The sequence below is a fragment of the Staurois parvus genome, unplaced genomic scaffold (assembly GCF_062004578.1).
Source record: "Staurois parvus isolate SC_StPar_1 unplaced genomic scaffold, SC_StPar_1.0 ptg000548l, whole genome shotgun sequence".
Lineage (NCBI taxonomy): Eukaryota > Metazoa > Chordata > Amphibia > Anura > Ranidae > Staurois > Staurois parvus.
In genome coordinates, this window is record NW_028318344.1 from 2,274,577 (window position 1) to 2,300,148 (window position 25,572).

General features: G+C 39.2%; 1 protein-coding gene across 1 annotated transcript in view; it reads left to right on the top strand.

Annotated features, from left to right (window-relative positions):
- Positions 1-25,572, top strand: part of LOC149451115 (carbonic anhydrase-related protein 10-like) — a 595,254-nt gene that overhangs the window by 545,155 nt on the left and 24,527 nt on the right. The window contains exon 7 of the mRNA XM_089690955.1: positions 5,914-6,068. Within this exon, the coding sequence (XP_089547081.1) occupies positions 5,914-6,068 (155 nt within the window). The remainder of the gene's footprint in view (positions 1-5,913; positions 6,069-25,572) is intronic.

The following is a 25,572-nucleotide window of genomic DNA, read 5'->3' on the forward strand; positions in this document are numbered from 1 at the left end:
ATGATGTTTTGGCTGAGTGGATTTACGACTCCCATGAGCTGCCAGATGAGTAGAATTTTATGGACGGGTGGGGTTCTTTGGATTTCGCATATGCCCTGCCATGGCTTTGGGGAACATATTCCAATTAGTGTATAGCTGTGCCCAGATTATTGCCTTCAGGATTTTCTTGAGATTGTTACTGTGGTTTGGATTGATGTACACTCGCCAACTTGATTAATGTGAATGTTTGTTGTTGTCCCCTCCTTGTTTACTGTTTTATTATTTTCATCCATTTTGTTTTTTTTTCTTTTTTTCTCTTTTCTCTTTCCCTTGTTATCTGTGGGTCTGTATACTTCTGCTGTATTGCCATAATATTGGTCTTTGATTCTATTGTACCTATGGTGGGGCCTCTTGCTTATTCTAGAGAGACCCCACTACAGAATATGGCTCAATGCACTCTTGAAATAGTGCCTTCTGAGCTCTTTGGGTTTTTTTTAATATATATATCATGTTCTGAGCTTTTGCGATAATATACTGAGGTGATCGGACCGCTGTGTAGAAATTTTTCTGAAAAACAAAAAAAATAGAGGCAGTGAGCGACTTCACAGCCAGACACTGCCTAAGAAAGCTGTGATCACCTTCCTTCAACAACCCCCCCCCCCCCCCCCCCCCAAATTGTTTCTTGTAAATCACAAGTTGCTTAGAAACATAAAAAGTTTGAAAAAATCCATAAAGAAAGATTGATAAACACTTCAGCCTATAACAAATTCTCTGAAACAATTTTTCAAGCAAACAGAGGTGTATTGTTAGAGCAACAAATAGCTGGATTAACTGTTGCTACTAAGAATGAAGAAATGTAATCATTGCTGTCTCCCATGTTCTCCTGGTAGTCAAGCAGCTGCCCAGAGCAATCCTATCTAGCAAGAAAACCATGCTGAAAATGCCATAAAGTGGAGTAGTTCACTGTAACCTCTCCCTTGGTAAGGAGAGCAGAGTTATCAAAGTCAGCACATATAACCAGGATAGAGAAACAACTGCGAAGGGAGGCAGCAATAATTCTCCCACTCAACCAGAACAGAAAAAATGTTTAATGTGGTGGTTGGAGATTGAAATCAAAGGCAGTGTTATTGTAGTTGGGAAAAAAATCACAATTCTATTTTGCAGTAAATTCAGTAGGGAGATGGCATGCCTTCAGAAAAAAGAAGAGCTGGAGGCCTTGGAAAGTAAACAAAGCTCTATAAAACATAAGCGGTGTGATATACAAGTAGGCGAGATCCCACAGTCAGATTGGACCCTTGATGAACTGGGTTGAAGGTAATGTTTGGTATACTACTGTTTATCAAAACAGTCAACAGATTACATTGGTACTATGGTGCATTAACACAAAATATGAGATAGCATTCAAAGGTGGTACTGAGACAAGCCTTTTCTCCAGGAAGTAAAGATAACCAGATGTCATATCTCATTAGGGTTGCCACTTCATCCCTTTAAACCCCAACACATATTAATTACACAGTTTCTGTGGCTGATTAGGGTGGTAATTAAACTCACTTAGCACCTTACCTGCATTAAATTAGCCTCAGAACCTGTGTAATTAACATGTGTTTGGGTGTAAAGGGATGAGGTGGCAACCCTATATCCATTGCCTTATATTCAGTGCAAATGTACCCTTGTAAATGAAGCTGTGATGTTTAATGATGCAACAAGAGTTCAGGAAAAAATAGATGAGCAAATACTGTAAAGATTCCCTATAATGAATTGGTGCAAAAGGTGTTTTTGTTAGTTACCTAACACTTGTGTAAAGTTCAGGGGTATAGCACCTCAAGATCAAGTGCAAACTATTTGTCTTAAACACATTTATTTTTCTATAAAGCAAACAAAACAGAGCTTCCAGCAGCAAAACCAAACTGACTTAACTTCAGAAAACACAACACAAAAATTTGCTTGTCTTCAGCACAATCAAAATATAAGACATGCAAAGTTTGTGTAAGGGATTTGCCCCAAAGTTAGCAAAGTCCTGCTCCTGTTTGGCAGCTTCTAGCAGGCATGCAACGCTCAGACAGTGGCCTCTCTCAAACTCCAACTACTCCACACCCAGCACTAGGTGCTTCCTGTCTAATGTGCTGATTCCTGGAAGCTGCTTAACCCTGTCGACTCCAGAGTCCCCGTAATTAAGGGTGGAGGTTTTTTCCCACCTGAATATCACTCTGAACCTCCAAAATACCGGGTCCAAAATAAGCAATTACTAATACAGAGAGAACTGAAGGAAGTCAGTCCTCTCCTTATGGTTGACTATCTGAGGTGAGACCCCTGAGTACACCAAACCAAAAAGTTAACTAAACAGCAAGAACTTTCAAGCATGTTACTACTGTGTAGCCCACCCTACAAGACTACTGTTTTCTTGAAAATGGTAACATGGGATACAAACCTGACATTTTTGCAGTGCAAGAAAAAGGCTGTTAAATATATGTATGATCCAGTAGTGCATTTGTCAAATGGGTCTTCAGCTGAAGCTTGTACTGGCAATGTAATATCAGGGTTTTAGGAATAGTATATGACTGCAATTTCAGCTTTGAGCTTATTCAATATGTGTCCAAAAATACAAGACAGTTACTGGCACTAAGATTTTGTCTACTAATAAACCCTGTGTGTGGTACGTTTGCTTAAAGGAATAGACTCCTCTTAGTGATAATCCTTACTAAGCGAGCAGAAGCATCGCATAAATTAGTTTCCAATTACTCGGTATACAGACCATGCTCACAACCCCAAAACTGAATACGGTAATGTGTGTAGGCCCAAATAAACAGCTAATTAATAAAATGGGGAAAAAAGACAGAACCTAAAGACCCTAATTTTTTTATCATGATCAATCTGAATGTAATAAATATTCTAACTTAAGTATTTCTTAGATTTACAAGGGACTTTTTTTCAGGAGCAACGTGGGGGGATGCAGTTCTAGCACTTGTATGTATGTAATGGCACGGAGTGCTGGGGTGTGCTGCAGGGTCTACTGATGCTGTCTGATGGGGACCTATTGTTGCTGGAAGGCACCTATTTTTGTGGGGGTCTATTGATGCTGGGAAGGTCTATTGTTGCTGGTGGAGGATCCATTGTTGCTGGTGGTGGGTCTTACATTGCCGGGCAGTCCATTGTTGCTGGGAGGGATCTATTTTTGCTGGCTGCTGGAGGGTCTATTGGTGCTGGCTGTGAGAAGATGTTTTGTTACTGCCTGGAGTTTATGTTACTGGTGGGGTATTGTGTTGCATAGGGGATCTATTGTTGCTGGGGATCCATTGTTGTTGCTTGTAGGGGATATATTTTACTGATTTTCTTATTATCATTAACAAAGTCTATGCAAATTACTTAGCACCACAAAATGGTACTTGGTCCTGTATTCTCTAAAAGGGGAGTACTGGGAGGTGAATAGGTGGTGGAACCAAGGAACAGTGCTTGGAGGTGGGTAGGGGTGGAGACAAGGGGTGACTTGGAAAGGGGGAGTTCCTGCACCTATATTCTGGGGGAAAAAAAGGCTGTGGATTTGCATGGCCGTGGATATGCCATGCTGGCCCTTACAATACAATATTACAAAATATAACCTTAACAAAGACAGCAAAGGTGCAATATGCCAGTGCTGCAAAGTAAAAGTTATTCCTCTATTGTTGAGGCTTTAGGTGGGATTATCTTTCATGATGTGAGCATAGCCCCATTTCTGATGCATACTGTTGGGGCAAGATCTGCCATTGTCTGGGATTTGTAGGGAGGAGGGATCTTGACAAAAAGGGGTATAATATTTATGTTTTATCATCAGCATTGAATCATGGGCCTTGTGAACCTCATATTGACTCTGCAGATATGAATGTGAGTATGAATGATAGAGGTCACTATGAAATGCACTAGCTACAGGAAGTCCCCATTGTATCCACTTTCCCAGAGAGAAACTGTACAGATTTTAACATGGTTGTGGGTGTTGGTCAAGCAATGAAATTCTGCTGTAGGATGGGTAATGTAACAGGCTCAATAGTTACCCGTGAAAAAGACATCTGAAAATTGGGGACCAAGCTTCAGATGGGATCTAGAAAGTTTATTTGCCTAAAATAATATATTTTATGATTTACCTCTCCAGCATGTAAATGCAAAATTTCTCATTTTTAGCTTTAGTATTCCTTTAGTGAATTGGGCTTCTTGGTTTTTCTTGTTTTATAATGCCACACACTCTGACACTTTCCTCTGGATCATCTGGGGTGTTAGACGTAAGGGTCAAGTGGATATTTTCTTTTTGTTCAAAAATTAAACATTATAGACGTTTCTTAACTAACCCAGCTATGTAACAGGTATAGCATGAGAGAAAATGCTGGAGCCCTATTTCTAGCCTGTGCAAAGAGTTACACATTTTGTTCACAGAATACAAAATTCAGTGTATAGATCCATTCACATTATTAATTCACTTCTTATTTTATCCACTTCTATACACTTTTTACACATAGCTGTGCTGCCAGCTTATCAATCACTGGCTCACAAGCGTAAAACTGGAGAGATCAATGGCCGACTGTCAAGCGATTGCTTTCAGTGTATTTTGCTTGATAGGCCATTAGGTGAGAAGGCTGCCAGCTATTTGGAGAAAACAATAGTGAACGATTAGGTCACTGTGCGATTAAATAGATTGGTCTTTACTGAAGGAATGACTTTCCCCTTGAGTATTTTTTTTACAGATCCCCATTATCCAATTTAAAATCCTAATGCAGATTACAGATATGTGTATTTATTTATGCATCTCTGTCCCTATCTTTTTCTTACTGGATCGATAGATAGATAGATAGATAGATAGATAGATGACAATGGGGGGAAATGTAGCACAAACTTGAATATAGATGTGTGATACAACTGTTCAAGTACTTCTGACCTTTTTCAAGGTACTAATGCAGATACAGATGAATATTTACAAGTTAGAGAATTTAACAGCAAGTGGTAACCATGTCAGTTGAAATAATTTTTATTACCTGTGTAACAGTTTAGCAATAAAAAATATAATACAGAGCAGTTGGTTAACAGAAACAAACTATTGAACTTTAAGCAGATCGTAAAGCTCAAATAAATCCCAGGCTGCAAATACAGTAATAAATCTGATCTTTCTTCAACTCTCTATTTAACTGGTAGGAGCTGCAGTATGGGTTAAAACTCTGACACAAAGCAGTGGTGTCAAACCATAGAAGAGCCAGGTCGCTGCTTTGTGTGAGACAGTCGCAGTACAACTGTTCAGATTGCTGAAGCACAGAGTATTTTAATCCCAGCTGCAGCATTCACCTGTTAAAAAAAGTGTAAAAGATCAGATTTATTACTGTATATGCAGTCTGGCTGCATTCCATTATTAATAATCATTATTAAATCATGAGGTTTCAATTGGGCTTTCAAGTGTTTTGTTGTGTGTTTCCTGATTGGGGGCATTCCGCTTCCCACTTCCTAAGACAACCTGGGAATTTTGTACAGGCAGAACTGCAAGTTACCCATCTCTGGAGTCCATCCTGCTTTGGAGAAACCATTAGTTAGTGAGCGTCACTATCTACCACTCACACCCATCTTCCAGCCACAGAATGAATGAATCCCACAGAGATTCATTAGCTCAACAATGTGGGATTATATGTAGGGTCCAAGCTTAAGTTTATATTGCTCTCATCTGTCATTTTATGCATTGATTCACAAACTTACATATGAGTCAGCAAAAAACAGTGTTAACCAATTAGAGTGTGAGTAATGGAGTACTTAACCCTTTAACCAGCTCACTAGGGCAAAGGTTAAGAACCTGTTTCCATCATATAATTTTATACAACATCTCTCCAGTTTTGCACTTACTGGGTTATTAGGGGCCAACCACCAGCAGTGTTTAAAAGTGAGTACAATTGTTTCATTGTGTATCATCTTATACATTTATTTCTACAGATGAACTCAATTTCATACAAGATCTTAGCATTGAAGAATTATATCCAGAGTCATTTGGATTTCTGACATATCAAGGTTCCATGACCATTCCTCCGTGCTATGAGACAGTGACTTGGATTGTAATTGATAGGCCTCTGAACATCACTTCAATGCAGGTACAGTATTTCAAATAGTTTTCCAGTACTCGCATGATCCTTTGAGTCATTTTAATGTGTCTACTGTGGTCTACTGTGGTAAAGAGTTAAGATCTAAAAAGATTGTGAGTTTCTTGTTTTATGCTATTCTCTTCAGTTTATGGATGACTGCATGCCAATGTATTGGTGATGAATGTGCAACCAATTACAATTTGTTCTTATTATAAACTCTATTATTTGCAAACTCCTCTATAAGAATTAAATTGAAGGTGATTCTGGAATAAATTGGAGTTTCTATTTATTTGAAGCATGCAAATAAAATAATTATGAAAGCAGTAATTGTAACTACTATGTAACATGAGGATACATATTGTATTTCTGTACTTTTGTAAATTCTTAAGAATCTGAAAACGCAGACAGAAAAACACACTGCAGTGAATATTTATTTTTCAATTCACACTTCTTCATCAAAGAGTGATGGCATCCCTTTATTGTTACAAAAATATGTTATAATGACTTGGACATTAGACCCAAAGCCAAGCACTAACATTTCACGTAGTATGACAATTAACCTATGTGTGCATGTTTTAATATATGCCATAGGTAGTACGTGGAATCATTAAATCAAGGCACATCCACTGATAAATTAGAAGGCTTATAAATACCTTTTTTTATGTGGTTTTTGAATCGGTTACCTGATCTTTCCCCATGTCTTCAATAAGTCTATGTGCAACATGTGGGTGGAGGTATGTTGGTCACATGATTGATGTAAAAATATATACAGAAATACAAATTCCATTATTCAAATAAAAACACATGTAAGCAATGCTTGCCTTAATGTATGTACAGTGGGGATCGAAAGTTTGGGCACCCCAGCTAAAAATTTGGATTAATGTGCATAAAGAAGCCAAGGAAAGATGGAAAAATCTCCAAAAGGCATCAAATTACAGATTAGATATTCTTATAATTTGTCAACAAAAGTTAGATTTTATTTCCATCATTTACACTTTCAAAATAACAGAAAACAAAAAAATGGCGTCTGCAAAAGTTTCGGCACCCTGCAGAGTTAATATCTTGTACTGCCCCCTTTGGCAAGTATCACAGCTTGTAAACGCTTTTTGTAGCCAGCCAAGAGTCTTTCAATTCTTGTTTGAGGTATCTTTGCCCATTCTTCCTTACAAAAGTCTTCCAGTTCTTTGAGATTTCTGGGCTGTCTGTCACGCACTGCTCTTTTAAGGTCTATCCATAGATTTTCAATTATGTTGAGGTCAGGAGATTGTGAAGGCCATGGCAAAACCTTCAGTTTACGCCTCTTGATGTAATCCCCCGTGGATTTTGAGGTGTGTTTAGGATCATTATCCATTTGTAGAAGCCATCCTCTCTTTAACTTCAGCTTTTTCACAGATGGCATCACGTCACCATCCAAAATTTGCTGAAATTTTATTGAATCCATTTTTCCATCTACTCGTGAGATGTTCCCTGTGCCACTGGCTGCAACACAACCCCAAAGCATGATTGATCCAACCCCATGCTTAACAGTTGGACAGAGGTTCTTTTCATTAAATTCTGTGCCCCTTCTTCTCCAAACGTACCTTTGCTCATTCCGGCCAAAAAGTTCAATTTTAACCTCATTGGTCCACAGAACTTGTTTCCAAAATGCATCAGGCTTGTCTATATGTTAATTTGCAAAGTTCAAACGATGATTTTTGTGGTGAGGACGTAGAAGAGGTTTTCTTCTGATGACTCTAGACCATATTTGTACAAGTATCTCTTTATAGTGGAATAGTGTACCACAATTCCAGTGTCTGCCAGATCTTTCTGGAGGGATCGTGCAGTCAAACATGGGTTTTGAATTGTTTTTCTCACAATCCTGCGAGCTGTTCTGTCTAATATTTTTCTTGGTCTTCCAGATGTTGCTTTAACTTCCACTGTTCCTGATGACTGCCATTTTTTAATTACATTCCGAACAGAGGATATTGACATCTGAGAACGCTTTGCTATCTTCTTATAGCCTTCTCCAGCTTTGTGAGCGTCAACTATTTTCAGTTTCAGTTTTCTAGACAACTGCTTAGAAGAACCCATGGTGCTGATTGTTGGGGCAAGGTCAGATGAGTCTGGGCATTTAAAACCTTTGAGATTGACATCACCTGGTCTTCCCAGACGATGATTGAGAACAATCCATGACACTGGCAGGTCTCAGCTTGGCAAAGGGGGCAGTGCATGCTATAAATTCTGCAGGGTGCCCAAACTTTTGCAGACACCATTTTTTTGTTTTCTGTTATTTTGAAAGTGTAAATGATGGAAATAAAATCTAACTTTTGTTGACATATTATAAGAATGTCTAATCTGTAATTTGATGCCTTTTGGAGATTTTTCCATCTTTCCTTGGCTTCTTTATGCACATTAATACAAATTTTTAGCTGGGGTGCCCAAACTTTCGATCCCCACTGTACATGGATGATCACGTTTTACAAAAAACTTTTTATTCTTTTCAGCCTCCCCACATGACTTTGCTTTCGTTGGTTTGTTTTGCATAATGTTATTTACACATAAATCTTTTTTTATTAAACCATCATGGGAGCACCGGAGCCCCACCACCCATGAAGGAGATAATATTCTGCTGTCAATCAAGATTCCTGAGCCAACCCTCATATGAAATCAAGAGTGTAACGTGGGGTGGTTCTCTATAGAAAAAATCTGAAGCATGCACAAAATGAGTGGCAAGAGATCACCTGCAATAGTATTGCTACTCAAAATAGGAAACTGGTAGGGTCATCAAGTATTTACAGCCACAGTTCAAAAACAAACAAAAATTCCCAGCTCTCTTACCAGCCAGCCTGCAACAAACCAAACTGACCCTGTCTAACAGTTCACATTTTAAGCAAGGGGTTTAGATTGTACACATTTGCAAATAAAGGCAGTTTCCTTGTTACAAACAAGATAGGTTCTGTAGGTTTGTTCTTCAGTTGAATTTGTATGTAAGTTGGAACAAGTGTAACTCCAGCCAAAAGAATAAGCCTTACACTTTTTGGATAGCACCCCTGTAATGTTTGTTTTTGCTGTCTGTGTCCCTTACCAGTGTGCAGAGGGTCCTTCAGAATTTCTAGTGTTAATATGTGGTTACACCCCTTTAGCACCAGATGGATAAATGCATGTACTAGCTATTGGGATATGAGCACAGGTATATCTTGTGTTTTCCTGTTCAGAAGATTTCACCTCACTTTCTGTCCCTTTGACAATTGGATTTGAAAATGTTGGGTTGTCGTGGAAACAAGCATTGGTGATAAAGCTTCTGTGGAGACACCTTTGTTCTTACAAGAGTGAATTTCCCTTCCTAGGGGTAGATTTCCTCTCACTTCCTGTTGTCTCCCTCCATTTGTAAGTATTTTGTAAGTATGAGTTGTATGTAAGTCGGGGACTGCCTGTATATGCACATGCTGCAGTGGCTACATCACGGCACCCCAGTGTACTGCAGTCCTCACTCTATCATTTTGAGAGTCTCCCAAGTAGGAGGACATATACTGTATATATAGTAAGATAGATTTAAGGCAGGTATGACCACCCCTCCTTAAAGGGATGCACTGGACACCCAACATGAGCACAATGTTATCCCGTGTGTCCCCACACCAATCACCAACTGTACAAACAAATGGCAATCACCCCTAAAACTAGCCTTTGCAACAAGGAGTACATGGAAAGGCATGTCAAAAAACAAACAGAAACTCCCCGCTCACTTACCGGCCAGCCTGCAACAAACCAAATTGACCCTAACAGTTCACATTAAAAACAAGGGGTTAAGTTTGCACACATTTGCAAATATATGCATAAGCTCTGTTGCTCTTCCATGTGCTCCTTGCTGCAAAGGCTAGTTGTAGGTTGGGGCAGTTGCCATTTGTACTACATCACTACATTAAATAAAAAGCACACATAAATTAATATTATACTGGTACTCTTTTAGATGTACAGTTTAGGTTTTAATGTCACTAAGTTTTATCTGCTTTAATATTTAATATAATAATATATCTAATAATATAATAATATTTAATAAAATTTGAAAAGTTTTTAATGTCTCTAAATAGGTAGTTTTATTTAAAAGAATAGCTAGTTACTCTGCTTTGTTTAGGCACTTCCTGTTATGGGGTGGAAGTGGTTTCCTGGTTTTGCTGCTTGATTGTCATTTTGCTGCATGTATCCCTTGCTGGGGCTTCAAGTGGCATTGCATAGCCATGGCCCTCTGTTGCCACTATCTGGAAATTCCTCCAGATCAATAACATGCAGCTGAGTACTGGGGTACCTTTGTGCACTGGCTCTGAGCTGGTATTAATTACCACCTGTTTGTTAATCTGCAAACCAGTGGTAATTTTTTAAGAATTTGTTGCTGCTAGATTTTTAAAGTGGCAGTAGTTAAAACTACCTGAATTGTATCGCACTTTCCTGTAATGTTACCAAAATTGGCTCAAATGCTTGTCTGAATTGGGCATAAGTAGTTCTAAAGGAAATTATGGCCAGAAAAGGAGCATACATGCTAAATTCCCATGTCTGAACTTTATCAATACAATGGTTATCACTTTGGGATTTTGTGGTTTACGCAAAAGAACAATAGCACAAATAATGCTTTACAACTACGCTCCTTAGCTTTACACTTTTAAAACATCATATATTCGGATAGCCCTTACATTTTGCTTGTTTATTTAAACCTTTAACCCAAGAAAACCCAATCTTAAATGTTCTGCATATACATTATCCCAATAGACCATTTATGTTTTTAAATCATAAAGTATAAGTATTGGATACTTTTCCCCAAAAGATTTTTATTTTCAAAAACAAAGCTGGAATTCTAAAATATACGCATCTTCTACCCTACCTAAAACAAAAAGCTTTAGAATGAGCATAGGAGCAGCCACTTCTGTGCAGATCATGGCTTGTGAAAGGGTAGGGAGATGGTGGGTGGAAGGGGCATAGACCCCTGGGTTATGCTGCAAGGTCTCACTTGCAAAGCAAGTAATCTCAGGTGGGGCTCAGCAGAGGCATTTCTGTACAAGAGAGGTGATAGTGTCCACCACGTGGTGCCTGCTCCTTGTTAAACTGTCAGAGTGGACAAGCCAATAACCTTTAATTCCCCACAGATTTCTGAAGCTTGCAGCTCCACTACATCTGGTAAGTTGCAATTTTATCTGCTCAAGGGAGCCATTGTCTGTAATAGGTGGGGCAGATGCTTCAGGTCTTGTTCCTCTAAATGTGCAGCCAAGTAAATCTTTGTTAGCAATTTATCTAAACACAAATCATTATCTGGGCTGGCATTAGGGTTTCTGGATGCTTCGTTTTTGAGACCTGTGTAGAATACGTCTTAGGCAGACCATAGATGATGAGACTTTCTTTCCTGCAGCCACAGATTGCAGGAAAGAAAATTGCTTGAATCCCTCCTGCAGAGCTATTGTGTTTTCCAGGCAAGGAGAGGGAACGAGGAGTCGTCCTTACTGGGAGAACACAGTTATTATTGCCATCGGCCATAGCAACTGGCAGTAGTCGCATATACAGTAACAATCCAACACACTGGTTGTACCCAAATCGATCGATGGATCAACTTTGGTACAATCAGCCTGCCCATAGATGGTTTGAATCTCGACCATTCTCTGCTAAATGAGCTAGAATTCAAACCATCTATGGCCAGCTTTATTGAGCATCTTTTTATTGAAAACAAGGACTGACTCATTTCCAAAAATGTTGTTTTCATTATTTTCAAATAGAGGTCTCTCTCTCCCCCACACTCATGTCATGGATAACCATCCTTATTCAAACCTATCCATAAGTTCATTTAGCCTGGGTTCACACTGATGTGGTGCGGAATTTGCAGCGTTTTCAGTGCAAATTAAACACTGCATCAGAATTCATACGAACTGCTGCAGGTGTGGATGTTAAGTTAACAACACCCTGAAAGCAGTCCGCAAAACGCGGTACGATGTACAGAATCAGATCATGTAGGTGTAAATACCCATGCCATCTGATTCTAGTGTGAACTAAAAAAAGGGTCCTGCATGTTTTTGGTGCGGATGCATTGTGAATAGAGACATACAAAATGTATGGCTCCAATCGCACCGCACACAAATTGCATGTGATTTGCACAGGAATGCAGTGCGGTTCCTGTGCGAATCACATGTGATTTACCGCACCACATATATGTGAACCCAGGCTTAGGAAACAGAAGCAGCATAACACAAAATGTAAGAGCCTTGTGGTAAAACCATAGGAAATGTATTGATCATTCTCCTTTACTCAAGATAAATGACATTCATGTTAATTGATGATTTGTATCTGTATTATATAGTATTATGAAATTACAGAAAAAAGATGCAAGAACCTCTAAGCCCCAATATGTAGCTGATGGCCAACCCTTAAAATGGCATAGTGCAATATATTACCAAAACTGTATAAAGAGGGGTATGTTAGACTCACAAAATCGTAAATTCATAGCAATTTATATGTCCCAAAAGACACACAAGTGTTTTTTTCAAACGTGCATAAGAAAGAGCAGTAACATACAAGCGGCAACCAATCAGCAATTCCAGTATTGTTGTGATGAAACCGTGAAATCTGATTGGATGCTTTGAGTTTCCAGGCTTTGCGCATCATTACTCCTCTTTGTACAGTTATATTAAATAAAATAAAAATGATTTAATTTCTCTGGCAGACTCATTCATAGATACCCTTTTCTTTGTTACTTTAATTACGCCATGTTTATTTTAAATAAAAAGTAATCAGTTTTGACAAGAACATAAATGTTGTGATGGATTTCCCTATATTTTTCTGTTATATTTTTAATGTGTCGCAATAGGTGCATTTAATCACACATCGTCTGACTTTTCTCTGGCTCTCGGTTACATTACAGCACTTTCTGTCAAATACTGTTCTACATAAACTCATATTTCCAGTCGCAGAGCTCTTCTAAAAGAACATAATAAAGGTATTAGTGTCAGGCAGAAGACTTGTAATATCTCAGGTTCATAATGTGTAGGTATATTACTCACCATCACAATGTCTATGTGTGCTGGCAGAGGTATCACTTGTTTATTTCATTTAATACATACTTTCATTAAGGCAGACACCTGTGTTGTTTCACCGACTAACGCACCATTGTGTGTTTATTGTTATTCTTTATGAAAAATTGTTTCTCGCTCGTAGTGCAGCAGTTAAAAGAACTGTAATCTTTTATGACTAGCTTCTACAGATGTCATGAAGACTGGGAAAATTTAGTGTAGGCTTAGCCGTTGAATGCAGAAACTGTAATAATAAAGCAATACTCTGTTACGGAAGTGGTTGCAAGAGCAAAACATAAAAAAAAGTTGTTAGATAGTGAACAGGCAGGTAGGAAGTATGTGAATAGGGGAAAGTGGTGCACTCTAAATGGTCCATGACCCTTAATTCTTGACAAATGGCGAGCTGCAAAGTATCAGAAGATTGTAAGGATCATATCATATGGGCCTCCTGAGCTCCTTTTATCAGTCAGAAAGATAAGATTTCGTCATGGGTCCCCTTTCAGTATCTCGCTGACATTGGATTCACCCTGCCGCCTATATTGGAAGTCATCAAAAGATTCAGCGTAGTAGCAGGGGCAGACTGACAACTCATGGGACCCCGTGCAATAGGGGATTATGGGGCCCCTGTGTCCTCGCCCACACTCAAACCACACCCAAAAAAGCATATGAAAGGTACCAGGGGCATCTCATCTCACCCTACTGACCCCGGGCCCTCGGGCAGTGCCCGAGTTACCAAATGGTCAGTCCGCCCCTGGGTAGTAGTGGTTGTCAACATACGAGGCATAGGGAGCCTCGACTGTGGACTATGAGATCACAAAGGGGCTGTGTATAATATTCAGTATGCAGAAGTATGTAATGTTATAGAAGACTGTTAGAGATAAGGGACATTCAACAGAAGACAGTCCTAGACTGGGGACATGTTACAGGGGACTGCCGGAGACAGTGTCAACACTGCTTTATAAACAAGTGAATTCACTGCCACTACTAAGTGTTTTGGGCACCAGGGGTTTAGGGGGATTAGGAGGCAGTAGGGAAAAAAACAGCCAATGCTAGGTTGTAGTTAGAAACCAAGATGTATTAGACCCTAGCAAATACTGACAACCTTATGTACTGACTTCACCGCTATGTCACAAATGTTTTTGTGATTATTATTGCAATGTCCTTTCTTTTATAGGATGTTAAAGGGAATCTTTGCTTTGCCAATGAAGGGCAAAATATAAGATGCCCCTTTTTTCACCTTTCCCTGATCCTGAGGCACTCAGTTCAGTTCTAGAACCTGGAAAATAAAACCCCAAATGAATAGAGTTTATATAGGCATTTAAGCTCTTTCCCTGACAATGGGCCAATCAAACGACACCAGCACTCTCACATCTCACCATACTTGGCCTTGTATTTGGTACTGTGTGTCACTTTGCTGATGATAACTAATTGGAGCCATGGGAGAGCAAAAGAAAATGAAGTAAATGCTGTTGAGGAAAAGGGAAGTGGGCATGGCAAAGAAAATGTTCACTTCAACTGCTTGCCACCAAACATATATACAGTATATGAACATTCTGGCCAGCAAGGGATTTTACAGTGCGTGAAGACCCCCTCCCCCCTTCCCCACAACATACCACCACCATTCTTGGGCTCTTCTATTCCTTAGGGGAGCCCAATACTCTAATATGTGGTCAGGACAGCTGCCCACAGATGAGATGGCAGAACATCCATTCCCCAATCTCCTCTGTGCCAAATAATCCTGACCTGGAAGCGATGAGGATTTTGTCACTTCCAGTTTCCCAGCCATTGTTTCCTTGCTGCTACAGCCAGGAAAGCAGCTGACCAAACACAATCTGTGTTTGGTCAACTGCTATGAAGGGCGGGGGAGACTTCAGGGGTTTATCACTGATGTCTCCATAAATAGTGCCTTCGCAGGGAGATAAAAACCAGCACATTCCTGCTGACAGGGTAGCGATCTGTGTTGTTTACATTTACAGAACCCTTTGCTGTCAGTTGCTCTGCCAATTGCCAGGCCCAGCCATGAATTGCTGACCGGGATCTAGTGATTGGCATGTACAGGAGCCAAAGACAGCATGGGTAGGTGAGATTCTGCACAGAGCTGCTGCCCTGTATCAGTAAATTTGCCAAAAGTCGAATAGCAAGTGGTTAATGCATTCCTTGTATTAAGGTAAAAAATGTTTAGGCATCGGTATTGGCCCATCACCCTCACTTATACTTACCTGAGCTCACATTCGATCACAGCGCCGTCTGCAGCTCTTCTTTCCCCTCAGTTCCCAGTCTCGCAGGCTTTACTGAGGCAGCGGGAGCCAGTGACAAGGGAGCTGGGGGCGGGGATGAGTTACGCTATCTGTGTCAATGGATGCAGCAGGGCTCGGGAGAATACCTGCTGGAGTTCCCCCATGGGAAGAAGCTGCTTATTGGGGGCACTAGCTAGAGGGGAGGAGCCAGGAGCTCCAGCAGGGGACACGAGAAGAGAAGGTTTGGGGCAGCTCTCTTCTGTTGCACAGAGCAGGTAAGCATAGACATGTTTGGTTTTTTTGTACAAAAAAATTCCTGCACAACCACTTTAATTCTATACTGATAATCTGTAAAGGTTTAAAGCATTCCTTATGGATGATTTTAAGCACTGTAGTTTGTTGCCATTTCACAAGCGAGTGCAATTTTCAATGTTAACATGTTTGCTATCTATTTTCTTGAAGCATCATCTTTTATATTTTACCAAAAAAAATGGTATTATATTGAGTTTGTGTGAACTATAATTTATTTAATTGTATATTTTTTGCATTTGAAATTGCAACAGCCACCATTTTATTTTCCAAGGCCTTTGCTTTCAGGGGATATAATTAATTTTCTAGCAAATATGGCAGATTTTTTTGTGTATATGTAAAATTAAACAATTGCCCTGGTAGGCAAGCAATTAAAGAGACCCTGTATCCAACTTAAAAGTTGCAGATAAATGCACAGAAAAATCAAGTATTTAAAATATTTACTTGTAGTGTTTTTTATTATTATTATTTTTTGTTTACCTTTGAAATGTGATTTAACCTTATGTAGCTACCAGAGGAGGAGCAAATTGTAATACTATAGAAAGTCACCTGTGATAGCTCTGAGTCTTCTGGGGCTGCTGACGTCAAATCCAAGATGGCGGCACTAAACAGCAGTCTCAGAGCATTTGGATGTGTATGCAGAGGAGGCTTTTCCAGGTAAATGACATCCATGAAATAAGTTCTATGTACATTTAATCTTATAGGACGATTTTTGTTGAAATGAAAAGTCTGGTGGCAGGGTCTCTTTAAGGCAGCCTCCACCACACAATGCTGTGCTCAATATCTAGTTTTTCAAAACATTTCAGTTACCCTGGCTGACATAAATTTTCTCAACCCTATTTAATGTGCAAACCCCACAGACTCAGAGTAACTATATATGTATTTTAATAATTAAAATTATTGATTAAACCACTAAATGATCATATACAGTATGCACATGTTGTCAGTCCATTTACTTTTATTTATTTGGGTATAATGTTTGCATCATTCTTAAAATGTGTGTGTTTATCGGTTTATGACAAAAATGCAGTTGGACCATTCTATATATAATGTACTTACTAGTTATCTATATAATTAGTCGTTACTTTTGATCTTGTAGTATTTCTCGGAAATATCTTTCATTAGTCGAATATGCAGTATGGTACAGTACATGAATATGAAAAAAATATTTTTCAAAACTATTTGGATTTTTATCATATTAGAGTACCGTAAATAACCAGTAAAACTCAAATGTAAAGTAATATGTGTCTACACATCATTAACAAACACATAGGTAGTAAAAATGGCAATAGTATGTAAGTGTGAATTAAGAAACAGGAAATAATTCAGTGGTCTTGTGATACAAGATCATAAGACTGTACTATGTGTTAATGTTTTAACTTTCTGTTAACAAACAGAATAATACTTATGTGTGTACATTAACACACTCTAATGGTTTACAGGATTATATCACAAGACCACTGAGTTATCTGTCATTTAATGCTTTACACGTATCAGTATAGATTTTAAATATTATTGAATTTATTATAAAGTTTACTATAAATGTACAATTGTATTATGTTAGGTAATTCATACATTCAACTCTGTGTCATATGTGTAATGGATGTTTTATATATTTTCACATATTTACAGTCCTCTTTGCATCTAAACCTTTTTTTGTATAGAGCATGTCCTCATTTACAGTGGTTCTGATCTTTATTTCACTGGGAAAAGATTTCCTGAGTCGCAAAACACATTGGCTCTCCTTATGTTGTGAATTAACTATTCACTGCTATCATGATTGCGCTTCCTATTAGGATTCAGGCTCCCCCCTAAATTAGCATAGTGCACTCAATACCATTTCTCTACATCCATTCTAATTAACACATAAGAATTATGATCTTTAATGTTTGGTGCTGCTTCACTTTGCCTAAAATTTGACTGAAGCTGGCCGTAAACGGTTCAAATCTCATCCGGTTCAGTAGGGATCGGTCAAGACTTGAGCCATGTATGAACAGACTGAATGTATTTAAGTTGATCAATCAATCAACTTGGCTACATCCAGCCTGTTGGATTTTATATGCGATTATTGCTATTTTAGAAGATAACAGTAATCTCCTAGATTGTAAGCTCCAAGGAGCAGGGCCCTCCTATCCCTCTTGTATTGAACTGTATTGTTGCTGTATTGTCTCCCTTTATATTGTAAAGCACTGAGCAAACTGTTGGCACTATGTAAATCCTGTATAATAATAATAATAATAACTGCATTCTCCCTGTGGGGACAGCTCCCCTCGCCCTCCCACCAGGAAAACGCAATAGCTGTGTGGGAGGGATTCTCCCATCAACACTGACTGTTTTGATGGGGGAATCAAGTTATTTTCTTTCCTGCAACCAAAGAAAATTGCTCAGTCTATTTCCAACTTTAGTCAAACTTATGAAGGTGCTCCACCAGGCAGGCCAGTCCTTCTTTGCAAGCAGAATTGCTTATAGGCCAAAAACATCTCAAGAGCAAATCAGTTATTATAACTTCTAATCTAATTTAATCCAGTGCCACCGTATCCATTAATTTATAGAGCAATGAAAACTTTGCAGAGGTTCTATTTTTTCCCCCATTTTTTCAAAATGAAAAACAAAAACATTTCATATAGAAAACGTTCACTCTAGTGAGGCACTCTGGCAAAGAGTGATTATCTGAGCAACATTTAAGGGTTAATTCAGAACCTGCATTGATTCATGATATTTGAAATATTTACAACGGGTGTGTGACATGGTAACCTTGAGGTTGGAATAAGTTGTTTCCCAGCAGAAGGAGTAAAGCACACTGACATAAATAATAATTGAAAGGACCAACTAAAAAAGAAAACCGATGAATATCCCTTTCAGAAAAATCATGCAGTTCTCAGGCATTGTCAGCAAGTTACATGATAAGATAAGTGAGGAAACCACAGCTTTGGAAAAGATTTGTTAAAGCAAATATATTTTTTTCACAAGTGACCTAAGTAGAAATTTGTTCGAAAAACTGCTTTGTGCATATTTCTACTTAAAGTAGAAATCTGGGGTGAAAGCTGGGTAAATCCTCAGTGAAACCCCCATGGTTTTAAAGCATTATGTACACTAAGGCTTAAAGCGGAGTTCCAGCCCCCGGCCCCTCTGTCCAAAAAAAATAAAAAGTCAGCAGCTACAAATACTGGAGTTGCTGACTTTTAATATTAGAGCACTTACCTGTCCAGCAGCGTCTTCACCCCGAGCCAATGATGCAATTGGCTGCCGGGTGCCTTGCCGCCATCTTGATTAAGGGAAACTGGCAGTGAAGCCTCGCGGATTCACAGTCGGTTTCCTGTTACACATGCACAAAGTGTGCTGTGCTTTGTGAATGGGCCGCAGTCCTCTGGGACCTGTGAAGTGTCTGAGAGGGCTGCGGGGGGGGTGATCTTAAACGGAGCTTCTACTTTTGGGTGGAACTCTGCTTTAATTGTGAAAGATGTATATTTTAAACTTTCCTGATCCCATTCTTTTTTAATAACATTCCAGTGGAATTCCAAGCTCCAGCTGACTAAGCTTAAAACTGCACCCACCCCATCCACTCTTTAGTCTTTTGCTTATGAGGTATATTTGTAACCTGAGCTGTCCCATCTCAATTGGTGTTGACTGAGAGCTGTACAAATCTCATAACTGGACTCGCAGTTTAGTATTCTGCATTTTTTGGGAATGTTCTAACTCAACTGTATATGAACACTTTGTATAACTGTGCTATACCCCTGCGTGGCTGGTTCAGCAGTTATCTTACTTATTTGAAAAACAATGAAATTATTGAAAGCGAAATATGCTCCCACCCCTTCTCACTTCTATACCAACTACCCTGTAGAAAGAAGATGCTTATACTTACCTATTCTCAGGGCGCTCAGGTCAAGTCACGTGATCGGCTCCCAGCGGCAAACTTCACAAGAGGGTCGGAAGAGGGATCACGTGACCAGACCAGAGGGACCTGAGAACTGGCAGGTATAAGCATCTTTCTTCAACAGGGTAGTTAGTACAGATGCTAGAAGGCAGGTGGAAGCAAATTTAGACTTCGTTAGTTAGAGCCTAGAATTCCACTATAACTTTCAGATGTAACGCTCTCTTCTAGTTAGGCTGCTAGACTAAACTTAGGTTTTTTTGGCTTCGCTGCAGCCAGTGGAGCAGTGTTCTATTATTTTTTGTCTGATCAGAGTTTCCTAAGCTGGGTGTTTGCTTTCTCTCAGTTGCTTCTGTAAGAAACTTCCAGAGTATAAAGCATGGAAAGCCAAATGTCTAGTATTAATATTTATCATGCTCCAGCCAATCCCTGGAAGGAGACATCCAGAAGGTGGCTTGGGGGGTGATAAATGTTTGGGAGTCCTGACCAGAGTGTTCTTCCTCTGCTAGAAGGGTTCCAGGTCTCCTGGGGCTGCTACTCTCGGAAGATTGCAGTCTGGGCCTCAGCAGGTGCTAAGCTGAGGTCCAGCAGAACATTACTGATGGCTTTTTGCTGGAGGGCACTGCCCTGAAGTCCTGGTCTAGCAAAGGAACACTTGTCTCCCTCACTGAGGATCTACCTGTGGAAGCTGGGTGGCAGACAGCTTCGTGGTAATTGTGAGTAAGACCTGTGTTTAGGACTTTCATAAGTGCTTGCAGCTCTAAGGATTTGTGCTAGAAGTTGTCCTTCTTTTGATCATTTTGGAGTATCCTGAACCCATGAACCCTCTCCTGTTTCAAGTCACTCAGCAATAATTTCTAAAAAAAGACAACCCCTAGGCCAAGCCTGTATTGTCAGCGTGCATGGAACTGTGCTTGTAACTGGCAGTCTCTGTACAAACAAGGGAGACCTGGGCATATTCTCAATAGCCCCTACAAGGGTGAGCGCTACACATATAAGGTTTTTTCCATGTATGTTAATACTTATCTAGTACAGCAATTATGGAACAGTATTACAGGCCAGAACTGTGCTGTTTGCTCTTTTTGTTCTCTTTGTTGAATTTTTAAGTCATCTATGGTATATGATAAACTGTTTTATTTAAATTATACAGATATAGGAAAAATATAAGGCAGGATAAACTATTTCATATATGCAGTTTAGGTTTCTGCTATGAAAATGTTTGCAGTTAACAATGTTTACTATAGAGTAAGCTAAGTTTTCCATATTTTACTTGTCTCATCTGAGGCTCTGATGTAGTATTGGTGGCTGCCATCCTTCAACCCCTGTGAGCAAAGCTAATTCTGAGGCTGAAATGTCACTTTGCAAGAAGCCACAAATGTGTGCACTGACTAGGAACTAGCACAGCTCCCGGGAGTTGGATTATGGCAGCTTCCAGCATTGCAGAAAAGCCTCTGCTGCCACAGGTCAAATCCAACAGTTTCCCTATAACAATGCATACACTTTTGGTGGTGCTTGATGAAAGGTTTAAGGAACACTGCAGAATGGCTACTTTAACACAAAAAATACTAAACCAAATAAACATTTTAATTATTATGATAAACACAACTGAGCCCACAATGAACAATTGAGATGACATCAAGCAATTGAGAGATAGATAAAGTACAGTGCATCCAGAAAGTATTCACCATTGCCACATTTTGTTATGTTACAGCCTTATTCCAAAATGTATTAAATTAATTTTTTTCCTCAGCGTTCTACAAACAATACCCCATAATGACAACATGAAAGAAATTAATTTTGAAATCTTTGCAATTTATTAAAACAAAAAAAACACATGTACATAAGTATTAACAGCCTTTGCCATGACACTCAAAATTGAGCTCTGGTGCTTCCTGTTCTCACTGATCATCCTTAAGATGTTTCCACAACTTGACTGGAGTCCACCTGTGGGAAATTCAGTTGATTGGACATGATTAGGAAAGGCATAAACCTGTCTATATAAGGTCCCACAATTAACAGTGCATGTCAGAGCACAAACCAAGCCATGCAGTCCAAGGAATTGTCCGTAGACTTCCGAGACAGGATTGTATCAAGGCACAGATCTGGGGAAGGGTACAGAAAAATGTCTGCAGCATTGAAGGTCCCAATGTGCACAGTGGCCTCCATCATCCTTAAATGGAAGAAGTTTGGAACCACCAGGAATCTTCCTAGAGCGGGCAGCCCGGCCAAAGTGAGCGATCGAGGGAGAAGGGGTATAGCAGGCACCATAACATAATATGCTGAAAGTACAGAATAAAGTACATAATGATATAAGATACTGAAGGGCCTGCAATGATTACAGCAGAAACGATTATATAAAACAATGGAAATGCTGTGATGAGTACAGCAGAGATGATGATATAAAACATAGAAGATCCTGCGATGAGTACAACAAAGAGGATGATATTAGACACAAGAGCCTGTGATGAGTACAGCAGAGATGATGATCAGATACAGAAAAAGCCTGTGATGAATACAGCAGAGGTGATGATATCAGATACAGATGAACTTGTCATGAGTACAGCAGAGACGATGAAATAAAACACAGAAGAGCCTGCGATAAGTACAGCAGAGAGTAAGAGACAATGATATAAGACACAGAAGAGCCTACAACGAATACAACAGAGACAATGATATAAGACACAAAAGAGCCAGTGATGAGTACAGCAGAGATGATGATATAAGATACAGAAGATCCTGTTATGAGCACAGCAGAGACAGTGATTAAAGGCAGAAGAGCCTGCGATGAGTACAGAAGAAATTATGATAAAGGACATATAAGAGCCTGCGATGAGTACAGCAGAGATGATGATATAAGACACAGAAGAGCCTGCAATGAGCACAGCAGAGATTATAATATAAGCCACAGAAGAGCCTGCAATGAGCACAGCAGAGATGATGATATAAGACACAGAAGAGCCTGCAATTAATACAGCAGAGATGATGACAGAAGACACAGAAGAACCTGCGATGAGTACAGCAGAGAAATTATATAAGACACAGAAGAGCCTGCAATGAGTACAGCAGAGATGATGATATAAGACACAGAAGAGTCTGTGATGAGTACAGCAGAGATGATGATATAAGACATAGAAGAGTCTGTGATGAGTACAGCAGACATAATGATTTAAGACACAGAAGAGTCCGTGCAGCACAGCAATGAGTACTGCAATGAGTACAGCAGAGATAATGATGTAAGGCACAGAGGAGCCAGTGATGAGTACAGCAGAGGTGATGAAATAAGACACAGAAGGGCGAATGATAAGTACAACAGAGATGATGATATTAGACATAAAAGAGCCTGTGATGATTACAGCAGAGATCATGATCAGATACAGAAGAGCCTTCAATGATCACAGAAGAGATGATGATACCAGACACAGAAGAACCTGCCATGAGTACAGAAGGGACAATGATATAAGAGACAGAAGAGTTTGTGATGAAATAACATAAGAAGCAGAAGTGCATGTGATGAGTACAGCAGAGACAACGATATCAGAAACAGAAGAGCCTTTGATGGGTACAGCAGAGATAATAATATAATATACTATACAGAAGAGCCTATCATGAGTACAGTAGAGATAATGAAATAGAACAGCCAGTGATGAGGATAGCAGAGCTGATAATATAAGACACAGAAGAGCCTGTGATTAGTACAGAACTGATCATAATATAAAAAAAACATATTTGATAAGCACCGTACAAAGGATGATTTAAACTCTACAGAGAAACTATGCAAGAACAGCAGAGATTATCATATAATTATACATCATATGCCACACACAAGTCCCATGTGGAACTCAGGTTATCCTTATGCAAAACATGAGCCTTTGAATGAGCACAAAAAAGCCTACAATGTATACAGGAGATCATGATATAAAAATAAATCAAAGCCTAAGAAGAGTAGAGGAGGGACTGAGATTTAATGCAGGTTACAACAGCTCGTTTTATCTAAAACACTTACATCGGGCTAAACTTTGTTCATGCCCCTTTAGATAAATTATGCCGTATATTAAAAATGAAGTTTCTTATACAGAATTGGCATTCTTATGTTTAAATTGCAGGAATTGTGGCTTTTTCTATTTCTACTTACATGCAGCATGCTGTGCTGGGGGAGAGGTTTATGGGACAGCTGAAGGAGTATTTAAACTAGGATTGAGGGGGGAGAATTAGATTATAATGGGGTAGACAGATCAGCCAGGGGTCAGTACCTATTGGTGGGTGGAATGGGGAAAGATGGGGGGAGGGCTATGGCAGGTGATAAGAAGTTTCCCATGTTACAAACAACCATTGGTATTGGTACCATTTGTACAAAAATAAAAAAACATGCAACATACGTGTGCAAAAGGTGTAAATGTATTAAAGTGTTTGTTCACCAATGCCAAACGTCTGCCAAGCAAAATAGGTGAGTTGGAAGCTTTGGTGCATGAAGAGAACTATGATTTAATTGGTATTTCTGAATCTTGGCTTCATTCTTCACATGACTGGGCCATTAATATAATTCCTGGCTATGTTCTCTTTCAGAGAGACAGAGTAAATAGGAAAGGTGGTGGTGTCTGTCTCTATGTGAGAAGTGAGCTCAGAGCGAGTGTGAAAGAGGACCTAGTTGATGGAGAGTGTAATGAGACTGAAGTATTATGGGTGGAACTGCACATGGGGGTGCGTACTACAAAAGTAATAATTGGAGTTTGTTATAGGCCTCCCAGTGTTAATGAGGAGGTGGAGACTCAGCTCCTTGCACAGATCGAAAGGGCTGCAAGGGCTGGGACAGTGATAATAATGGGGGATTTTTAATTACCCGGAAATTGACTGGAGTAATGGCACTGCAGGAACAGTTGAAGGGCACATTTTTATATACCTACTACAGGGACAATTTTATGGTACAGTTCATAGAGGCCCCAACTAGGAATGATGCTCTGCTGGACCTGGTAATCTCAAACCATGCAGAGCTTATTACTAATGTCCAGATAAAAGAACATCTGGGTAGCAGTGACCATAACATGATTTCATTTATTGTTAGCTGTAAACAACAAGCATAAACACTCAACTTTAAGAGATCTAATTTTCCAAGGCTTAGAGCTGCTCTCTAAGACTTAGGCTGTCAGGGAATATTGGCATTGATGAACACAGGACATAAATGGCAGTTCTTCAAAAAGACTGTATGTGAACACACTGCAACATGGTTGTTGATCAGTTTCAGCTAAATAAATGATAAGAGTGAGTGCACTTGAAAACAAGCTGCTAGCATAAAAGGATAAAACCCCTAAATCCTCAAATGACAAGATAAAAATGTATATGCAGCGCTAAAATATCACAATTAATCAATAATTATTATATAAAAATGGTGACAAGTAAACTGGTGAATAGATGAACTTCGTCTTATATAAAAGAATGTTAATAAATAGTAATATATAGCCACATCAGTAAAATATGAAAAGGAAGTAATAATGACATGAATCACTAAGACAAAATAATGAGGAGTCCAGTGAAATTGTGAATGGATGAAATCCGTGATAGGATAAATCAGAAATGCAAGTAATCACAATGTGATAAGGATTCCGTGCAGGTAACTTCTTGTGCAATACGAAATGAAGTGTGCTTGCACTTACCAGAAGCACAAGCAATATGCGCATGTATGTATCATCAGAAGTCATTATTGCTTCATTTTCATATTTTACTGATGTGGCTATATATTAGTATTTATTAACATTTTTTATATAAGACGAAGTTCATCCATTCACCAGTTCACTTGTCACCATTTTTATATAATAATTTTTTGCTTGTCGGCTCATTATTGATTAATTGTGATATTGTAGCGCTGCATATACATTTTTATCTAATCAGTTTCAGCTGCTTTGGTATTAATGATATTAAGAACAGGTGCACTAGATGGGCAACAATGAGACGACCCCCAAAACAGGAATGGTTTTACAGGTGAGGCCACTGACATTTTTTTCCCTACTCATCTTTTCTGACTGTTTTTCACTAGTTTTACATTTGGCTAGGGTCAGTGTCACTACTGGTAGTATGAG